The following is a 22,991-nucleotide window of genomic DNA, read 5'->3' on the forward strand; positions in this document are numbered from 1 at the left end:
AAAGTTATGCATCTGTTTTGCTTTTAATGTAACATAATACTTAAATGGATAGTTTTACCAAAAAAAAAATCATTTACTCATCCCATTTGTTTCAAACCTGTTGTTTGGTTCTTCTGTTGAAGATATAGTTGTGATAAAAAATAAAAAAAAACTGCTATTGACTTTAATAGTGTTTTTTTTTTTTTTTTTTAAATGTTTTTTTTAAATGTCTGTGGCTCCTTACACCCCCCCCCCCCCCAACATTCTTAGTTTAGAACATCTTGTTTTGTGTTCAACAGAAGAAAGACACTTCTTGAGTGTGAGTAAATGGTGAGGACTTTATCTCTTTAAGAAAAGAAAAAGAAAATACATGTTGTACAATGCAAAGAATGCCTTTCTTACTTAGAGATTTTGTCTTGTTTCTAGTCCAAACATCCAAACATTCATAAATTTAGAAGCATTTTCAAAACAAGCAAAAAAATTTGATTTGTTATGCAAGTCTTGTTATGCATATGCTGATAGTATATACAAAGAGAGAGTAATAAATAAGACTTTTATGAATGTCAATGATGAGAGACATCCTTTATCAAACACCTTTCAATTATTACCATCAGGTCATCGATATTTTGTTCCCAGGTGTGTAAGAAATAGGAATTAATTATCATTAATTATCTCAAGCAATTAGGTTTTTAAATTCCTCCTCCCTCAGTTGATGGCTAGTAGACCAGATATTTATTTAGAGTAGGGGTACCATGTTTTTAAATAACATATATATATATATATACATATATACATAACATATATATATATATATATAATATATTTATTGTTTTAAAATGACATATATTATCATTTTCTTTTCAGCTTAGTCCCTTTTATATTCCAGGGTCGCCACAGCGGAATGAACCGCCAACTTATCCAGCACGTTTTAACGCAGCCGATGGCCTTCCGGCCGCAACCCATCTCTGGGGAACATCCACACACACACTCATTCACACTCATACACAACAGACAATTTAGCTTACTCAATTCACCTGTACTGCATGTCTTTGGAGGGTGGGGGAACCCGGAGCACCCGGAGGAAACCCACGCGAATGCAGGGAGAACATGCAAACTCCAAACAGAAACACCAACTGAACCAGCCGAGGCTCGAACCAGCAACCTTTTCGCTGTGAGGCAACAGCACTACCTTCTGTTTTATATACATATGTATTATATACGTTATACTTACTAAATAACTTTCAACACACATCCCATAATTTCTAAAATATCAACCTATACCAAATGGTTAGAATATGTCAGTTTATGGTAAAAGTACTGGAATTATTACATATACCATGGAAAATCTGAAAGTATGACGTGTGTAAATATTCAAGAAAGAAAATATTTCAGACAATTCAGAAGATTCTCATTTAACATCTTTTCTTGTTTTTTTGTTGTTGTTTTTTTGTTGTTTTTTTTACAATAAAACCAAAATCAAGTGTAGTAGTGCAACAGGATTATGTTTGCTAGATTTTTGTTTTGTAAACTAACAATGCTATGTGTGTAAACCATTATTTAAAACTGTCATTTTTGAAATGACTTTAACAGTCATTACTTAAAACAGTCAAAACATGGTCAACCATTTGGGAGAGCAGACAGTTAAAGGGTTTAAACTACCTAATATTCTGTCAGTGGAGTAAGCAAAATAATCTAAAAACAGGCGTATTGTGCTTACCCCATTGGCAGATTATTTTGCGTGTTTTAATGAAAATCTTGCTTAATTTTGACTCTTTTTAAAAATTAAAACTATTTATTTTTTACATGTCAATAAAATGGTTCCTAATTGAGGTATTTACAGATATTTATACTAGAAACCAGACAAAACTTTTAAGTAAAAAAAAAAAAGCTTTTTTTGTGATTATAAGTCTAAATCTTCTTTTCATAAACAAACCTTTCTTATATGCGTTTCAGTTCAAGCCAAATTTGGTGCTCATGTATGTCTACAAAGACACTACTGAACTGCCGAAGACAAGTTGAACTAAATGTAACACAAATATTAGTTTAAAACTGAATAGCCAACATGATCTAAAGAGAAAAAGACATTTAGAAAATCATAAATTACAAAAAAAGGGATGCAGGATAATAAACCCTATGACACAGGTAAAGAAGAACAAAGCCACACCATGAATCAACTAAATTTTTTTTTGGTTTTTTAAGGCAGCTTCAAGCTGAACTTCATACGAACACCTGAAAAAACAAATGACTAGAGAGATAAAATTAAAGCCAAGATGTTTGTGCAAAGAAAGCAGGACAGAGAAACAGACAAATGTGAAGTACACATGGCCTGAACGACAGCCAGAGGTACGTAAAGCAGAGCTCCCCATAGCACCATATTTATTCATCCATCTCAGCTGTTCTCCAAAGAAAATCAGCTTTCCTCTAATTATAATATTATTGTAATCCAGCACGCAGGGCAACGCCTTCCTTTACCAGCAGGACGGCAACAACACATTCCAATAAAATCTTTTAAAGGGAAACTCCTATATTCATTGAACAGCAGAGTTTTGGCCATGTGAAACTACATCTGAAGGCCACATGCTTTTTACATCATTAAATAGGTAATTTAATAGTTTGATTTCCCAAGATCCTTTCCTTGAAATATGTTAAAGCTAAGCCCTAATTGGGGTTGGGGCAAGAATAAAAAATCCTTTAATGCAATTTTATTATTTATGTGTTGTATCTGGTGTGGACGTCCAAATGTATTTTCGCTGAAATCTTTTAGCATTGCATATGGTTGGAAGACATCTAAGAGCATGCAAGAGTTTTGCCATCTGCCCCTTTAAATGCTCAAGCTATTAAAATCAGGATGGATTCTGATGGGCTAATCAATATTTTTATTGTTCATTTGCTGGGGGAAGAAATGCCTTGAAACTGATTCCAACAAAACAGTTTCTTTGTTAGTTTATGTTATTGTTGTTCTGTGGATTCTTTTATTTCTTAACGATTTATTTTTAGAGCAATTTTAGAGCTATGGTGTGTTGTGGAGATCTCAGTCAAACTGCTGAAAGTTGAAAAATCACATGCAAATTGGAAAACTCTTAACAAATTGAGAAAACATCTTGATCAATTTGACAACACACACACATGCAAATTCAGAAATGTGTTACAAATAGCTCAAAAAGTGTCAGGGGACCCTAAAAATTGTTTCCATTTTAGAGTTGGCGCTGTTGTCAGAGATCTGAGAGGTCCTCTGATAACATTTGCATGTGTGAGAATTTGCATGTGTTGTCAAAATGTGAAAGATGTTTTCTTAATTTGTAAGTGTTAGTGTTTTTTTTTTTTTTTTTTTTTTACTTGGAGCGTGATTGAGCTCTCTCGGCTACTGTACTTTTCTCAATAATCCATGATGGTCATAAAGATTGTATCGTATTGTTTCTATTCTAGGGCTGGGCGATATTGCAAATAAAATTATTACAATATCATGTTTCATATCATTTGATATCAATAATTATTGAACATTTTTAACAGTACATTTAGGAATATTAGGATTTTTTTGGTTATTTAACCACTTTATTTTAATTTACCAACATTACTAAAGCAAATAGTTTTAATGGTCAAAAACTAAAATATTTAAACAAAATATCTGATCTCTTCATAATAAATTAAACATAAGTGTTGAAGAGACTCATAAACTTGATGAATAAAATGTTACAAAGTGTGTGCAAAGAGTAAATACTGAACAATCAAAGCAAGCTTTAAGGTGTAAATAATAATGACTCTGTCAAACTCTGTCAACAACACAAATTATGATAATCAAATCTGAGCGTTCAAGTAAAGGAACCAGCCATCATTAATTAAATACATATTGCAGCATTACAAATTGTGAAGTTGAACGACTATATTAGCCCCTATGCTAAAAAATCTTACAGATGGGGAACTAGTGGTTGTGATGCACAAGAAAAGAAACCAAAAAGCCACTCTGGCGCCATCCTTAAATCCTTTTTTTTAATTTACAATCTCCTTACTGCTGCTATACGGCACTCATATTCGCATGTGTTGTTATTCTGACATGAAGTGACAAGCGTGTGGATTCCTTGACCATTTATAACTGGCTTTGCGCTCACGCTCCCCTGGCATCTCTCATAATAAGCCTTCATTGGAAATTACAAACTTACACTCTAAGCTTAGTGGCACTGCTTAAAAGGCGCGCGCTCAGCAGCCACAATTTAACAAAACTATAGCCTTCTTAATGAAACTACATACAGAATCATTTTTTTAAATAAATATCGATACCTATTTTATCACCCAGCCCTATTCTACACTACATCATATAAAAATACTAAGCTAATCTGTGACTAGAAGTTTTATCAAATGCATTCTGCTTAATAAATGAGTTAATGTTGAATAGCCAATGTTGAATAGCCAATACGACAATTTAGTTGACTAAAGCCCTGTTCACACTGTGAGTTTTCAGCCACGATTTTGTCATTCAGACAAATTTGGGATTTTTTTTTTCCCTAAAAAATTCCTTGGCTAAAATCAGTGATCTTTAATCAATGGTTTGACATGTTCATAGACAGCCGCTTAGTGCTCATTGCGATCAGATTTTTCCTCAGATGAAGCTCTGGCGGTGTCAGAAGATTCAGACACTTTTCTGCAGTGTGACAACTAATAGGAGCGCAGAATTTGATGACGCAATCCATGCGACAATTTAAATGACAGCGGGGGAAATGTCAAAACTGTTTTTTTTTTTCTTTCAGGTTTCATTATTGACACACTATGTGCAAAATTACCACAACAGATTGTTTACATTTGCTGTGAGGAATCATTTCAGAACACAGGATAATGAAAGTGTCACTGGTGGATGACGTCAAACTCAAACAAAAGTTTTCTTTCATGTTTGGCTCCTCTTCATTGTCGTTCAGTCTGACTTTATGACAGCTGAGATTTTACAGTGTGACATGGGAGCCATGTTCGTGCAGTCTGACATGCTACTATCATTCAGGATTATATATATATATAAAAAAAATTGCACAGTGTGAGCCAGCCTTTAGTAAATATCTTTTTGGAGTAAAACATTCCAGACATCAATGAAAAATTCAATGAGTTTGATTCCTGAATCGCACACTTTTCCCTTCTTTCTCCATCTTCACTTTCTGTCAATATACTGACCTGTCATAATAAAGCCAAAAATGACAAAAAATTTTGTAAATATATAATATTTGCTTGTAATTACCCTGAAAGTCTAATTAATCCAAGGAAAGCACTGCACCAGCTTCCACATACTATTTGCCATTCACTCCAAATTTGAAATCAAAGGATTACAGCTTCTGCTCATTGTCATTCTGAGTGTAAACGATATGGTACGCTTTCAAATCCAAACCCCAGGCGCTACTCTGAAAGAATCTTGAAACAATAATGAACTGTTGCAGAACGTAAACGGATAGGCTGACATGCATCACAGTTTCCACTGGAATTTGACATGGTCATCAGTGCAAAAGTGCACCAGCATCCATATTAAAGTGACACTTGATTGGAGGTGAGATAGAAGTCAAAAAGAAAAGAAACCAAAATCCGAGAGTGAGCGAGCGAGCGAACGCTGTTCTCAGACTTCAGAAGCAAGACAAGAAGGCAAATGAATCTTGCAGATGTTGCACCCCGATCATGCAGCATTCAGATCAGACAGGGTCAGACAGGGCAACGTAAAGACTCTCTTAAAATTCAGATCACTCCCTTGCGCACAAACACACTGCTTTGAGATGAAGAGCACAAGCAGAGGAAATTAAATTTCAGAAAAGGCAAAGATGTGATAGGAAAGGACTTGCGCACTGGGCTGTGTTCATTACTTTGTTGCATGTTGCATCACAGAACACACAATAATTAAGTCAACTAATGGGCTTTGCAGGAGTCATTACATTTGTTTACTATATAAGATGAGATAAAGTACAATACCGTGAAAATGCATGCATTTAAACTCCAGTGGATCTGGCACAGGGAATATGGGACATGCTAAAAAGGGAACCTGGGATAATGTTTAAGGTACTGGATGCAAATAAGCAGGCCACATTCCCCTGGCATGGCAACTATTTAACTGTCAGGAGGCATTTCATGCAGCCTGTGTGATAATTCATATTACAAGGCAGGAAGACAGGAGAGCGTGAACCTCCTATCGGCTGCCACTTGGTAAATTAGCTGATGTGAAAACGGAAAGCATTAGTTAATTATGCTTAGTGAAGCTGGTTCGAAAAGCCTTCGTGAATGAGCCACATGGCAATCGGTGAATGTTTCTATTCGTCACTGTCATCACCAAGTTTGAAAATACCAAGAAGCCAAAGTTAGCATACGTAGCACAGCTAGTCATAGCTAGTAGAGTCTTTAAAGACACCATCTGGATGCAATTTTTTTCTCAGTTGACAGCAATTTAAAATTGTGTACTCTGGATTGTGTAAGTACTGTCAGAATAACATTTCCGATAAAAATGTTTGTCTTTCATGAAACACTCAAATAAGTTTTGGACAATTAGTTGGTCTATTTCTGCTTCTCTAAAAAAAAGCTGTCTGATGTTCTTGAATCAATGTTTCAAATAAATCGATGGAGGGAATAATTAAACAACTCGCAGTGTGATTGTTTTCATCCTAAAAGAAGGGGTGGTTCGAAGGAAATAGTGTAATCAATTATTCAATAATTCTCTCAGACAGGGGATTATCTTGTGTGAAATTGGTTGTTTGAATTGACTGTGTGAATGATTCAATGGTGTACTAATAAAGAGACTAACTTGTTTTATTCATAGATGACTCAACTTATTGGGCTGTATTATAGACCTGGCTAAATAAGGCACAAGACATGTATGACGCTATTTGTTGCTATTTTCAGACCAGTGCAACAGTAATCTTCATGTTTTTCGCCACATTGTTTAAATAGCAAATCCATTTGCACCACCTTTTGGACTCATGGGTGTCCTGGTCTATGAAGGAGGTGTGTTAAGGCGCATTGTTTTCGTGTTGCTAATTTGAGGAACTGAAACAGACTGCGCCACTGGCCAACTGAAAGCTGGTCTAAAGTCAAGTGCAGTGCATGTTAGTTATGCACCTATGAAGGTGCAATGCTTACACATTGCTTAATATACAAAAGGCTTTACAGCAATTCACAAATATCTGTACATATAAAAAAAAATAAGAATTAAAATGGTACAAAAATTATTATTCTCTACATAAATATAAAAACCACTACCTTATCTCGAAGGGCTTTTTCAGTTTATTTATAACAATTTGCATTTGTATAATGTTATTATTTTTAGCAGTATTATTTATTATATGGATATTTATATTTGTTTTAACAAAAACAAGCTTTGTCCACCTGTTGGGTTTTGAACCATATTAGGCATAAGAATAGGACGTGTGTTTGGATATATCTCAGTTTTTTGACCACACTTCGTTATTAATGTAAATTTATTCATTTGCAGGAAATTATAACAGAATTTAGAAATAAGTTTAAAACAAATCTTTCAGCTTAACATACAAAATTAAATATGTAGGCTAATGGATGTCTTCAGTAGAGTGAGTTACCACACTTTCCTTATTCTACAAAAGAAAGGGATTAAAAAGTAAAAGTAAAGAGGCAGAATGGAGGAGACTCGTTCTTTATTCTTGCACTGCGGTCTGTTTGACTGTTTTCTTACAATTAAAGCATTCAGTTTTCCCACCTCTTAAACCCTGCCATGTAAATAGCAAATGCGCCATGGCTTGACACAACTGACTATTAAAAGCAATGTGAGATGAGACTCTGATAGGTTTAATGAACGTTATGCTCAAAACACACCCATAACTCATTAAGAGAATAAGCACAACCTTGTTAGACCATGCACTGCAGCACAAAATGTGTTTTTCTCTCCTTAAAATAGCAAAAGTGGATTCGGTCACGTCCTTGATACTTTTGCACCATGTGCTTTAGACTTTGCACCTAGACTGTTAAAATAGAGCCCTTCTCAATCATAGATTACAATCACATAGATTCTAAATAAATCAATGGTTTGTACAAATCCTTTGAGTGACTCATACACTGTAAAAAAATGACAAACGTCAAGATAACAGATATTTTAATGTTGCTTCGTCTCATTTTTTAAGTAATACAAAGTTTATTTTAAAATTTTAGTCAGTTGGATTGATGTAAGTTGAGATAATTAGAAAGTTAACAAAACAAACTAAGGCAACACATTTTTTTTTACAGTGCAAACAGTTACTTAGTTCATTTGTGAATAATTCAGTTACATTTAAACCATTTGATGAAGTGATTCAATGATTTATTAAATACAGAGACAGCTGTTTAGATCCTAAATTGAATTGAACTGAATCAGTGATTTAATGACTGAATCAGTGGTTTGAAGAAGAGAGTAACTTTTTTTTATAAAATTATTCAGTGGATTCAGTGTTTGAGTGCACAGTTCAATAACTGCCACATGCAGAGAGATACTTGTTTCACTTCTGGGTAAATCAGTGGTTAGTCTGAACAATTTGAGGCAGTGATTCAATGTCATAAAGAATCACCTGTTTTATTCCTGTAATGATCATTTATACAAATCAACTTAATCAATGATCCAGTGACTCCTTAATAGGGGTGTCATTTAGTGAATCTGTTTCTGACCTAATTGACTGCGGCAATGGTTCAATGAGTCATAAAATATCTTAATTTTTTCTTGAATGATTCAATTAACCGTATGGTTTGAGTAAATAATTGAACAACTCACTCAAACAGATTTTTTTTTATTCTAAATAAATCAATCACTTTATTGAATCATTTAAAGCAATGACTCTTGAAGAGCCACTTGTTTCACTCCTCACCCATTTGAAAAGAGCTGCAAGTGACGTGTGTTTTATGCATGTGTGTGTGTAATGTGTATTTTCACCGGCCCCTCAAGTCGATGGATGAATGCTAATATTTGCTGAGCACTGATAAGAACTGGAGTCGGACCAAGTAAAAGGAGCGCTCTGCATTGAGGAATGTGTCTTTGAAACACAAGCCTCCTAATCTCTCTGAAAGGCAGTGGACCTCTCTCACTTTGGTGTGACCCATGAAGCGATCACACGACCATGTGAACACACTCACTCTCTCTGTCCCACATTTGCGCACTAATATTAACACGCACATACATATGAGGGCATGTATTCACTTTCACTTCTTTGTGGGGTGTATAAGTGTGTGTACATATATGCAGTTTGGTTGTTGCTGTAGGGAGAAAGGCCCTCATTCAGCTTCTTTTGACATTGTGTTTACGCTGAAATGTTCCTCACCTTACACACGCGAGCGATGCGTGACACAATAGTGTTGTCAAAGAAATCGAACTCCTTTCCTGCTTCACTGAAGAAGAAGTAAATCTTATCATCATCGCCCACTGCATTGCCTTTGGGCAAACTCTCCTGAATGTAGGCTGAGCCCACAAAAGCGGGGTCTGTGGGGAAAAAAATAAAAACAAATGTCAATCCAAGCCGCAGACCGTACAGCGAGACTGCAGTGTTTGTAAGTAATGTGGATTTTACATCTTAAATATAGCTACTGGTTCACCTGAAACTCCTTTTACATGACAATCTTCCGTTGTAATTACTAACAGAAGATCTTTTGTTACACTATCAAAGTGCTCTGTATTGATTTTGCATACGTGGCTTTCATCAACTTTGCCACTTATGGCAAAATATTAAGCTGTTACTCAGTCCTCTTTAGTAAAGCGAGAAGGGTTTGACTGTAAAAACTCACACTAAATTGATTTGTTTTGTTCTCTCTAGGCTTGCTTTACATGGATAATTAGTTTTTGTGCCAAAATTACGGTGGCTGGAAAGTGCAAAACAACATTACAAAATGTGAACAGAGTATATATAGGAATCAAAGAGTTCAATTTAATGGCTTTTAAGATCTTTTTTAAGACTCTTTCCATACATTTTAAGACCTTATAACTACTTTTCAACCGGAAACACTAGCAAGATTTTACCTTACAGTATATTAACTAAATATTACTGTAAGAAATTAATCCAAAACTAAAACGTTATTTCTATACTGAATAAAAATCTGTTAAATCTAGCCAATTCAGCAGGGTGGCACCTATAGAACTGCAGAAATAATACTGTTGCCTCGGTAACTGCAGTAAACAAAGCAGCAAATCTAGTAGGATTTCACTGATTTCATAAACTACACAGCATCCTAATATTTGCAGATTTAATCCAGGCAAACTTGAGCATACAACTATACATTGCATAAACAAAAATGATATAAAAATAATTATCTTGCAAAATAGTATTTAAGACTTTTTAATACTTTTAAGGGCCTTTAATTTCTCTACATTGATTTATTTAATAAATTTATTTAACTTTTAATACTTTTTAAGACACATTTTTACGAATCTCAAGACAAATGTACATTTTGGAAAACATTTGTACCTATCATAAGACACAATGGACACAACATAAGACACAACATAGGAAAAACGAATTTTACCAAGGATGAAATAAATTTACATTTTAGAAAAAAAAATGAACAAGACACAAAACACTTACGGGTCCCGAAACAAATTTACACTGACAGATTCTTTACGGAAAGGGAATCTACCACACATCGGAAGTGACGTGGAATGTACCACACACCGGAAAATATCAGGTCATGTGTGACTTTGTAGACACAGTCCAATCAAAGCACAGCATTAGTTGACTATTAATATTGCTCAGTTAGATAGGTCCATTAAAACTTGTGCTGAACTTTTTGACTTGGGTTCGAATCCTGTTGATGACATGTAAATTATAATTATTTCTTGACATTAATTTTGGTCATATACAGTTCTGTAACACAAATATTAAAATCAATAATGTTTACAATGACACTGACACCAAGTAATAAGACACTTTATTTGGTATGGGCATGTTTTGTTACTTCAAAAAAGTGATGAATGAGCCAATCTGCAAACATGAATAGTTTACATCTGGAAAGGGTCATTAGTTAAACCGTAACACCAACTTCGTTCAGTTTACTTTTAAGAGTCCTCAAGCAGATGTTTACACCGTGTAGACTTGACATCATGCCTACGATTAGAGCATACGCATGGCCCTCGTTAAAATATCGAACAAATTGATACATAATGTCTGGTGTTTCCGTCTGGTTTGCGTCCTTTAGAAACTCCAAACACCAACCTAACGCAAAGCAAAACTGTGTTAAGCTGCTCATGTGTTTGCCATAAAATAGGAAAAACATCCTTCGACTGCAGTCCATGTTCGGTCACCATAAACTTTATTTACATCATGTACTCCACAACATGAATTTACCACGCTCTCCACCAAAGACAACAACACCTTTCACTTTGTCACTTACGTTGTGTGCTACATTCCCTTTCTGTAAAAAAATCTGTCATTGTAAATTTATTTAGGGACTGGTAAAAGTGTTTTGTATCTTGTTCATATTTTTCTAAAATGTAAATTTGCTTTGTTTTTCCTGTGTAATTGTGTCTTATGATAGATAAAAATGTTTTCCAAAATGTAAATTTGTCTCGAGCCTCGTAAAAGTGTTTCACACTTTGAAATGTTGTTTTGCACTTCCCGGCCACTGTACAAAATGGTTTCTCAGTGGTACTTCAGGGCACTTATTTACTTGCTTGCTTTGCAGTATGTTCTTTAAATTAAGTTCTTTATGTTTACTACAAATCACAAACCATTTCTCAATCACTTCTTTATATTGAGTGAAAAATAGATGTAATAAATCTGAAATTACAAAAAAAGGAACTGATAAAAATGACAAAAGCACAAAAAAACATTTTAAAAACTAAATTAAAAAGTTTGTCCATTCAAAAATGTGAATAAATGATATGTGTATATAAAATTATAAAATATATAGCAAAATTAAGTATAAAAAAACACTGTTTTTGTGAGACACAATTTACAGTAAGTCCAATGTATATAAAAAGAAAGTATGTTTGAGCTTAAAAGAATTATAAGGACTTCATTTAATCACCTTTGCCTATTGTATCACTTTGGACCGTGCACCTTTTTATAGCCACTCAATAAACATTAAATACAAAGATCTGGAGATAACATATATTTATACATTCATTCATTCATTTTTTTGTCGGCTTAATCCCTTTATTAATCTGGGGTCGCCACAGCGGAAGCCCTTTTAGCCACAACCCATCTCTGGGAAAATATATTTATTTAGTCAAGTGTTTTTCTATACTGTTTTCCAATAAATATTGTTCCTAAGCTGTTTACTGTACATGTACTGTGAGTGACAACAGTGAGGGAAACAAACAAGTCAGAGATGTTTGCACCTTTTCAGCTGTAGCAAGTTAGTGATTAATATGGACCTTTTTGCTTTCAAATACAGCAAAAAAATGATAAAAGTTTTGCTGAATTCTTTCTATTAAAAGGGGAAATAGTTGATATGGCTCTTACCTTGAAGCCAGTTCAGTGAGTTTTCAGTCTTTAGTGCTGTGCCCTGGCCAAGACTTTTGTAAATGATGGGATCGTTTCCTTGGAAATTACTGACAGTGCCAGCATACAGTTCTCCATCTGAAGGAAAAAAAAACAGACATTAATAAAGCAAATTAGCAAATATACTTTACATTTTACATAACGTTTTAGCACAGATAGGTTTAAAAAAATATATTCTAGTGCTATTAACTAAAACTATTCAATAGTAACACTTTGTATTGTTGGCTATAAGTTACTATAACTCCTTACTTGACCTGCTTAATAGCAAACCTTAACTGTTTTTTTTTTTTTTTTGTCACAACAATAAACCTGGGAACAAATAATAGATTCATTAAACCAAACATTGGCTATTGGCCAAGGTAAAGCTGTTCTTAGTGGAGTACATAAGCACTGAATGACCACTTTCTATCTAGATGTCATATCTTTACATTTGCAAATAATCTTTTCAAAATCTTTATAAATAAAAAGCAGCTTTGAGTTTTAAACCACATTCTCACACTAAAAGATCTAAAATTTACATTTTGTGTCAATAAAGGTACTGTTTTTCACATTTCTTTCTGCCATTGGTGGTTCAAGATACATTCTGGGATACCTGCTGTACATTGCAAGTTCACACAAGTCACCTTTTGGTGTATCCTTGATAAAAGAGGCAAAGCAATAACACATCTAGGCATTTGAACTCTACTTGGGTAGATGTGAACGCAAGTAAAAACAAGAACACGTTTACACTGGCCCTCCAGAAACAAGTTTAAAGAGACAGTTCAGAATAAAATTCTGAATTCCAATTCTGTGATCATTTAATAACTCCACTTATTCCAAACCTATCTGAGATTTATACTTCTGTTGAACTCACACACACACACACACACACACAAAAATATATTTTGAAGAAAGTTGGAAAACAGTAACCACTGACTACCATAGTATTTTTATTTTATGGATATCAATAGTTACTGAATTACAGCAATATCTTATTTATAAAAATAAATAAATAAATAAAAGAATGCATCTGAATACATCTTAGGTTAATACATTCATGCATGCATCCGTTGTAAACACCAATGTTTTTCTAGCACATACCAGCCATGATGGCCGTGGACTTGTATTCAGGGTTATAGGGGCATCGGCTTCGACCATCTTCAGTCATTATTTCTCCCACTTCATTGCGCACCAGGGAAAAGTTTGATGTGTTCTGGGTGGTAAAAAAAAGACACAAGGACAATCTTGTAAAGACAGCCAGCACTGTCTCTTATATCGACTATACTGACTGCTCACTGCTTGCGTAGATCTAAACAAGGACCTTATTTTGCTGAACAGAACATCATGTTATTACGATAAGTCCAGAAAGATAGAAAGAACAGAGTGAAAAGACTCAAAGAGAAGGGATGATGTGTGTACTATCGACTGTGTGTGGGCCAAGGATACTGATAATAGTGGATGTTTGGACGGAGGTTTGTGGCAGGATGGACTTGTTCTTCATTTTTGACTTTATAGGGACATAGTATAAGGGACATAGATATGAGCAAATTAGGGATGGATATGGAATGCTTTTCGGTATTTATTGTGATAATGATAATTTTAATGATTCATATGTATCCACTGAGTAACCTCAAAAACCAGTGTATCTTCAAACAGAAGTATTACCTTTTTTTATAATTACATTTTTTTAAACAAAAATAGGGATAGATCACGTAATATAATATTGGTTTCATTCATATTAGAAGCTAGAGGGCGCCCTTGAGGATAAATACACACATATAGCAAGCAATAATACAATAAAGACCTGTGTGTACTGAAAAAATGTGATTTTCCTGTGGAATTTGCCTGTTTTATTCACTTGACGCAGGTTGTTTTTTTAATCCGATGGTTAACAATTTGATGTAGCCTTCATTATTATTATATGGTTAAGTTAAAATATTTTACTCTACCAATTGTATATTCTACCAATGATAAAAACTGCGCAAGGATAGTAAAACATTGTACTGCATAAGTATACTTTTGTGAGTACATGGGGCTCCAGACAAGACCTGGGCACATGCAGTTGTTTTTGTTTCCATGGTAACAGACAGCAGGACTCTCCAGGATATTTGCTAAAAAATACCTCCAAATGAATATGTAAGTTACAGAAGAAAGTCTGTTGATTTACAATTTAATCTGGAATGCTTAATTTAGATTTTTAAAAATATATTACATTTAAAATGAAATTAAACATGCAAGCTGTTCTGTCAATCTTAAAGTAAGAAGATTTTTATGAAAACAGAATAATTTATAAATGCTAATATACAGTCATTTTCAAAGAAACCATGTATAATGCATAATGCAGTCATGTTAAATATGTGTTTATGAATGAGTGGTGGACTATTATGAGTTGTTATTATTACACTAATGGACTAGTTTCAAGTTGTCATTGGGCAAGCTTTAGGCTAGTTTTGACTAGCCATTGGGATAGTTTTGACTGGCCATTGGAATAGTTTATTGCTAGTTTTATTGCGAAAACCTGGCAACCCTAATTAACACATAAATGTGGGGAAAAATGATTTGTCCAAATTCTTTGAGCCATCATGAGGTATTTTGGTTCAGCAATGCTAATCGATATAGCCTTAATTACTGTATTAAATACTAGGAAATAGAATAATTTCTTCCTCATTCTGTGATTTGAAACTACATCTGTGCACAAAAAGAAGTTATTTCAAACACGTGACTGATGTTATAAAGTAAATTTGGAGAACACGTGTGGCAGTAAATCTGTTTGGCTCAAACACATGCAAAACTTTTGCACATATGCAACTGTAGTGTTTTAAAAGTTGCCAACACATTAGCTTAGCTGAAACAGGTTACTTAAACTTGTAACACCTAAAAGAAAACCAACTCAGGCTCATTATTGATACGTACCCCTGTCTACATTTCTGAAGATCGCTAAAAACGACAAAAGGAGTTTTTGCAAGTACACCAGAGGTTGCGTGCGCTTTTTCAAATTTCTTTCTTTCTTTCTTTCTTTCTTTCTTTCTTTCTTTCTTTCTTTCTTTCTTTCTTTCTTTCTTTCTTTCTTTCTTTCTTTCTTTCTTTCTTTCTTTCTTTCTTTCTTTCTTTCTTTCTTTCTTTCTTTCTTTCTTTCTTTCTTTCTCTCCACCAGAGAAATCCACCAGAGGCCACTGTCAACCTTCTGACTGACCGACCGACCAACCGACACCCCCACCAACCCCCTTCCTTAAACCCAACTGACAGTGTTTTCAAAAGCCCATTTTGACCCAAACATCCCCTTTCCTCGCCAAATTTTTACCACGTTTTTCAGATCCTACCACGTTCTCACCCTGTTATTTACATGTTTATTTATTTTTTGCTTTTTGTTTTTGTTTTACCTGTTTTCTGGAACCATTCTTCGCCGGACTCAAACATTGTCATCGCGGTCAACTCCTCTGCGTCTCAAATCTGCCGATGTATGCGGTGAGCTACTGGGCAAACTGGTAACAGCGGAAAAGCTGTCTACATGGGGGTAAGCGGTCAGCCGGTAGCACAAAAAGAAACAAAAGTCTTTGGTGGTGTCATACCACCCTGCTGTGTTTGTTTTAAAGACCAAATTAATCTCTTGCAACAAAATTCGTGCACTTCAGGAGTGTAAACAGGAGTACATTTTCACAATGAGCCTGTGTTGAAGAAAACTAATACATTTGAATAAAGTTAAAAACCTTGTCTCTTTTAGGTGTAAAATGTTGTAGTTTCTGAGTTTTACAATGTAGGCCGATTGCATGTTTTTGCATTTTTTTGGAGGAAGGCTTATATTTTGTGGAGAATTTTTACTGGGTATATCACAAATGATAAGATAACACCCATTCTTACTGCAAATGCAGACAGTTTTCTTAGAATCAGCTTAAATAAACTACCCCACAGCTTCAGTAGTATTAGAGGTCAGTGTCTTATGGATCCAGCCGTATTCTCCAGAGTAAGGGGTCTAAGTAAAGTGCAGGGCAATAATCATTCCTCATCCGAACGGCATCTACCCTTAGGGAGAGCGGAAGAGTGTATTTCTGAGGACATTTTGATTGACTGAGTAAATTACATGGATAATTAATTCCTCCCCTGCAGCCTGTTAAACGCGTGGAGGGTGGTGGTGAAATCCTGCTGCAGAATAGGAGAAAATGAAGCAGTACTTACGATGTATGTGCAGATTGGACTGAAGGCATACGTTCCACACACGTACAGATGAGTGCTGTTCACACGCAGTAAAATCTTGATGTAATTGAAGCAGTCCGTCTGTGTTGAGGAAGAGCAAAAGGGAAATGTGTATGTAGAGTAGAATGAGTTCTGTTCAATGTCATTTTTGTCTAAACAACACAATGATCATCATATATTTTTTACAGAAGACACCCACTAAAATTTCTTTCAGTGTAATGATCATTTATGCAATTGGTTTATACTGTTTTTAGAACAAGAATCATTTGATCACATATTACAGTTTTTTTTTCAATTGTTTTGCCACAAATTTCAGAACGCTGATGTCAATTTTCAAAGCTCTAGACACAAGACTCTAAACAGTCACTACTTTTAACACAGGCTCTCCGTTGTTCAAAACTCTGCAAGCTGCATTCATTTCTTTTATGAACTCTTGCATTTGCAGAATCATTGGTTCACATAATCCTTTTATCATACAAATACTACAGGAACACAACTTTAGATCACCAGCACACAAGATGCACATAGTTTAAACAATCTTGCACAATCATTAAATATTGATGTTTAAAAAAAACGATACAGGTTTCGTTATAGTTTATACATAAGTGAAGAGGGAACGGTACAGACAGTGGATACACTGAACTAGTTTTACTCTTTCCATCATACTCTAGGTTTACTGTCATTTTGTTTCTCACTACACATCTCCATAGAGAAAGATGATATATGGCATGATAAATGGCAACATATGCAAATTACAACTATATTATTAAAAATAGTTATATATATAACATGTGTGTTAGTGTGTTAATGTGTGTGTTCATAAAAAGCCATATGGACACATATACAAATTATAGGTTGTATATTTGTAGGGATTAAATATATAACATAATGGATAATATATTTACATTACATATATGTACATATTTGTAATTCTATTAGTTGAAAAAAATGACAATATTTTGACGTGTGTGACATATTTTATATATGTACAATTCATATGAACTATTATGTCACATATGTAATTTGCATATATTTTTATATACATTAGATTTCTATATTGGGATCTGTGTTTCCATCAGTCTGGTCTTGTGGATTTGATCGCAGGTTCTCCTCTACATCACATTGGTGTTTTCATTACTCAAAAATCTTGGAACGAACCTTCTGTCAATGTGAATCCAGGCCTGACATTGGTCTGCACTGATTGGAGTTTCTCACATACAGTACAATAATGTCAAATATGAAAACATTGTCTGTAAAAGTGCTACATGAAACAAAGAAGCCATAAATATGGAATAAGGATGAATAAAAATGAAATCTATAGATAATGTAGTCCAGTTAGGTCATCTTCTGTGGTAACTGAAGTCATTTGATCTATCCTAAAATTTTGATCATCTAAACATGTAATAGTGTACATCAGTTTCCACTCATCAAGAGTAATGCAACAGTTTTTTATCATTTTGAGTGCTTGTATCAATTGATAATACATCTTGTTAAGTAAATGAAAACGCATTTATTTTAAATGTAATGTTTGAGTTGCATTTTAAAATAGGATCAATTTGATGTTTAATTGTGTTATATTGAATAGATGATCTTAGTTCAATGAACAAAGTATATCTGATTTGTGTGTGCTGTATCCAAGCATTAAAAAAAAAAAAAAAAAAAAAAAGAGTTAAGAGTTTTGCAAAAACACTCAATTTTGGCAATGGTTGTGAATTTTGTGTCTAGAGTTTTGAAAATTGAAACCAAAGTTCTTAAATTTGTGGAAAAATTATTGTAAAAGACTGTAAAAGTCTCTATCTAGAAATCACAGTGCAGCCTACAAAATACCAATTCAATGGTAATGTCTATATATTAGACAGCACTGGCTTGTTCCCTGGTTCCCAACTATGCTACCAGTCAAAAGTTTGAGGCCAGTTTTTTTTTTTTAAAGGAAATTCTTCTGTTTATCAATGTTTTTAAAAATATTTTCATCAAATATAAAAATATATAAATATAAATATGCTGCTTTCTTATTGTATGTAGTTTTAAATTAAATTATTACTCCAGTCATTATTTCTTTTATTACTATTACAATTAATAATAATGTTATTAATAATAATAATAATAATAATAATAATAATAATAATAATAATAATAATAATAATGTTCTAAAGAATCATGTGACTTGACGACTGGTGTAATGAAGCTGAAAAATCATCTTTAAAACCACTGGAATAAATGATTAAATTAAATAATAAACTAAATTTGAACAGTTGTTTTATAGTGCAATAACATTTCACAATTGTGCAATTTGTTCTGTTTTTCTGATTAAATAAATGCAGCTTTGGTGAACAGGAGAAGCCTATTTTAAAACAAGTAAAAATCCTACTAACCCCAAACTTTTGACCGGCAGTGTACATTCAAAATGTCTTCTTTTTAATTTCCCTAGCTAAATATCTGAAACAGGACAGCTCATAAATGATGACTGAATTAAGATGAAAAGGTTTGCACGCAAACAATCATTATATCAAGGCGAATGTTCAAAGTAAGTGCCTGTCTGGGTGCGCAACTGTTGTTGTTTGGCTGGGCCTCAGAAACTTGTTTCCACATCACTAGGTTTGATCTAAATCCTCTGTAATAGTCTAGGAGAGCTTTCTGGCAGCTGCGCGTCATCGGTCTCAAGAAACAGCAGTTATTACTGTGTCTTCATCAAGGTCCAAACATCCATCCAAACCTGGCTCCCAAGACAAATCAGTCTGGCAGCAAATTAGGCATGCAGATTATTAATCTAATAACAGGCCTTATGCAGTGTCAAGCTTTCAGGGAAATTACAGTGTAGATGTGGCAAGGAACAAACTGAAAGTGGTGCGACGGTCAGTTTCTTGGATTTAGATTTAGCACAATCATATCACAAAAACCTACTTCAGAGACCTACATCTTTCTTTAGGCACACTCAAAGAAAGATTTCTGGTTCTTGTTCAAATTACTTGTTACAAATAACCCGAAAAAAATGTTTTTTTTTTTTTTTTTTTTTTACATTTTATTTGCATTATGTTCAATCCACTTAGAGACCATCTAAAAATGTGAAACAGCTCTTAGGTATTGGTGCAGTCAAATTAAACAGCTAACTTGCAACTGTTAACAGAAGATCACCCTTGAGCTGTTCTGATTGGTCAGGACATTTATTCAACCCCAAATAGTTCAAATTTTTTTTGAGTTTCTATCACTTGTTGAAGATATTTTGAAGAAAGCTGAAAACCTGGTACTATTGACGTCCACTGTATGAAAAATGAATAGGCTACTATTGAAGTCAATGGTTACAGGTTTCCAGCTTGTTTCAAATGATCTTCTTTTGTGTCAAACAGGTTTAGAACAAATGAAAGGAGAGTAAATGATGACAGAATTTTCAGTTTTGGGATCACTCGTCACTTTGATTTTGTGTTTTGGTATGACATGAATTTTATATGTTGGCATAACTACACTGTAAAAAATGATTGGGTTCACACAATTTATTTGTGTTGGGACAACAATAAGTTAACCTATTAGTTTTTACAAATGTTAGTGGACTGATCATAAAAAAATAAATAAATAAAGTTGTCCCAAAAGCATCCAAGAATTGTGTTGTTTCAGCTCATTTTAAGTAAGTAGTTTGAACAATCAGCAAACATTATTTTTTTACACTGATACACTGTAAAAATGCTGGGTTACACACAATTCCTTCATGTTGCCCCAACACAAATCCTTTTACTTAAATTGTTTTTACAAATGTAAGTGCATTCAACATAAAACATATAGGTTGTCCCAACAACAACCTAAAAATTTTATTATTTAACTAATTTTAAATAAGTAGTTTGAACCTGCAGCCAAAGTCTTTTTAAGAGTTGTAAAACAATAAAGCTTTAACAAATTTAAGTGGATTGAACATAAAACAATTACGTTGTCCCCCAAAAAACTAAAGAATTATGTTGTTTCGGCTTATTTACTGTAGAATAAAAACAAACATCAAATGTCATTTTTTGAGCATGCTTTTTGTTGGATTGCATTTAAAGGGAAAATATTAACAATAAAAGTAATCTTAGGAGTTAGTAAAGTAAAGAGAAAGACTCATAGTTTAATATTCAATTAGTTTGGAGATTTTTAAAAGGTTCAACAAAGTTAATCCTGTTCTAACTCAATTTTATGAGTTACACAAGCTTTATATTTTAACAAAATATAAGTTCAATGGACTCATAAGGTTAATTTAATTCAGCTTAAAAATGTAAGGCAACCAGTATTTTTTACAGTGAAAGACTATGGGAAGTTGGCGAGATCAGTGTGAGTTCTAAAATTAGTCTCTTTTACTTACCCAGTCCATATGTTACATATAAAAACAATAAATGTTATCAATATAACTATTAGGTTTGAACTACAATAGTTAACAGAACATTAGGGTTGTTCAAAGTAAGTGGCTAACTAGATTAAGCTGTGTACAAGTGAAAATGAGAAAACAAATCAAACGAAAGTGATCTTTTCAGTTCAAAATTAGTTTGCTCTTGGTTTCTATTTACTGTACTTGAATTAAATTGAAATGACACTATTCAGCTGTGGAAATGTGATGGAAAAAATGTGTTACAGTATAATAATATAAAGTTACACCTATGATTATTTTTTAAGCATAAATTGACAAGTGCCTGTTCAAAGACAAGGCTATTTTTTATTCCCCAAAGAACATTTCTTCAAAGAATCATCTTTTTTCTCTGTGAAACACATGTTCATAATCAAAAGAATCTTTTGTGGAATAAAAATAAAGCCATGAATGTTAAAAATTCTTCACGTAGCTATCAATGCCAATAACGAATATTTTATTTTAAGAGTGTATACAGACATCTCTCCACTCGTTTTGATGAATATCTTATTGACTCACCTTTAAGTCCTTCCCTTTGAAACTGCATTCATCTCTTTTTCTCTGCGGCGTGCTCCACGTTAACTGAAATAGTGAAAAGTCATTGCTAAATTGAAGCATCTCATCAGCTATAGTACATTTAATTTCATGATGCATTAACACATATAGTACTTTTACATTGAGTAGGCCTACAGTGAGTCACCGTGGCTGTTATATTGCAGTTCAGGATGAGTCAGAAAACAGTATTCACACTGTGCTGTGCAGGTCTATTTATGACTTTAAAAAGATTATTTATTGCAAAGAATTATAGAGTAATACTTTGATAAAAAACAATAGGGTGGAGTGGGGTGAAGCAAGACACTAATGGAAACTAAAACATTCAAGCTTTAAAAAGTGCACAATATAATACAAATATCATGACTTTTGTTATACTGTGCTTTTCTAAAATCATACAAGATACATATTGAAACAAAGTTTTTGTATAATCAACAGACAGAAATTTAACTCATTGTTCACTGATGATTTATGAAGTTACATGAGCTGTTTTACGTCAGTTTGACTAAATATAAGTTCAGTGGACTCAAGGTTAGTTTGATTCAGCTTAAAAATTTAAGGCAACCATGATTTGTTTACAGTGTAAGATTTTGGCATGTGGGGAAATCAGTGTCAGTTCTGAGTTCTGAGATTTATCTTTCACTTACCCAGTCCTGTACTTAACTTACCTTTTTGCAGTTATTTGCCTCATTTTCTATTTAATTATTAGGTTTAAATACTGCATTTTAGTGACATTTTAAGCAACATTATTAGCTTGTTGGATGGTCATCATAACCACATGTTTTTAAAAACATTTTCTAAAGACTTAGATTAAAGAAATATGAAAACAATACTTATTTTTTAAATAAAAATTATTTATATCATATATCATTAAAAAGTAATCTGAAATCCGTTAAAGTTTTAAATTAAAAACTCTAGCCTATTGTCATTTATTAAAAATAACAAACTGGCCAACACATTCTACTTTCCTCAGTCAGAATTTGGGATGCTGAATTTGGCACTTTAGAATGGGAAGTCAGACCGAGACACAGGATTCCATTGGACTTAAAGCCTTATTTGATAGGTTACTTTTATAGGCATTATTTACAATTCATGATGGCATAGCAGTCAAAGTAGGACAAATGAGGACTTTTGTCAGTGAGGGGTGGGTCTTTCGAACCACCTGAACCCCCCTGGCTATGGGCCTGATGTATTACATATAAAATCAATAAACTTTATCAATATAGTTGTTAGATTTGAACTCCACTAATTAACAGAACATTAGGGTTGTTCAAACTAAGGGAATAAGCTTAATTGTCTTAACTAGATTAAACTGTGTACAAGTGAAAATGATGAGTCAGATTTCAAATATCATGACTTTTGTTATACTGTATATTTCCATCTTCTAAAAAAACATACAATAGCGTTTGTGGAACCAACAGGCAGAAATTAAACTCATTATTCACTTCCGCTAACTGTTCAAGTGATCAGCGAGTCGCTGAACTCAA

At 33.6% G+C, this 22,991-nt stretch overlaps 1 protein-coding gene across 4 annotated transcripts in view; it reads right to left on the bottom strand.

The window, feature by feature from the left end:
• Positions 1–22,991, bottom strand: part of sema4ba (sema domain, immunoglobulin domain (Ig), transmembrane domain (TM) and short cytoplasmic domain, (semaphorin) 4Ba) — a 160,787-nt gene that overhangs the window by 21,208 nt on the left and 116,588 nt on the right. For 3 of the 4 annotated variants that reach the window (XM_073929541.1, XM_021467698.3, XM_073929542.1), the window contains exons 4-8: positions 21,472–21,534; positions 16,572–16,670; positions 13,500–13,611; positions 12,381–12,497; positions 9,249–9,406 (exon numbers count right to left, since the gene is read on the bottom strand). In XM_073929541.1, coding sequence (XP_073785642.1) covers positions 9,249–9,406; positions 12,381–12,497; positions 13,500–13,611; positions 16,572–16,670; positions 21,472–21,534 — 549 coding nt within the window. Of the gene's footprint in view, positions 1–9,248; positions 9,407–12,380; positions 12,498–13,499; positions 13,612–16,562; positions 16,671–21,471; positions 21,535–22,991 lie in introns of all 4 variants that reach the window. The other variant, NM_001128352.1, reaches the window with a different exon arrangement.

Source organism: Danio rerio, chromosome 18, assembly GCF_049306965.1.
Source record: "Danio rerio strain Tuebingen ecotype United States chromosome 18, GRCz12tu, whole genome shotgun sequence".
Classification (NCBI taxonomy): domain Eukaryota; kingdom Metazoa; phylum Chordata; class Actinopteri; order Cypriniformes; family Danionidae; genus Danio; species Danio rerio.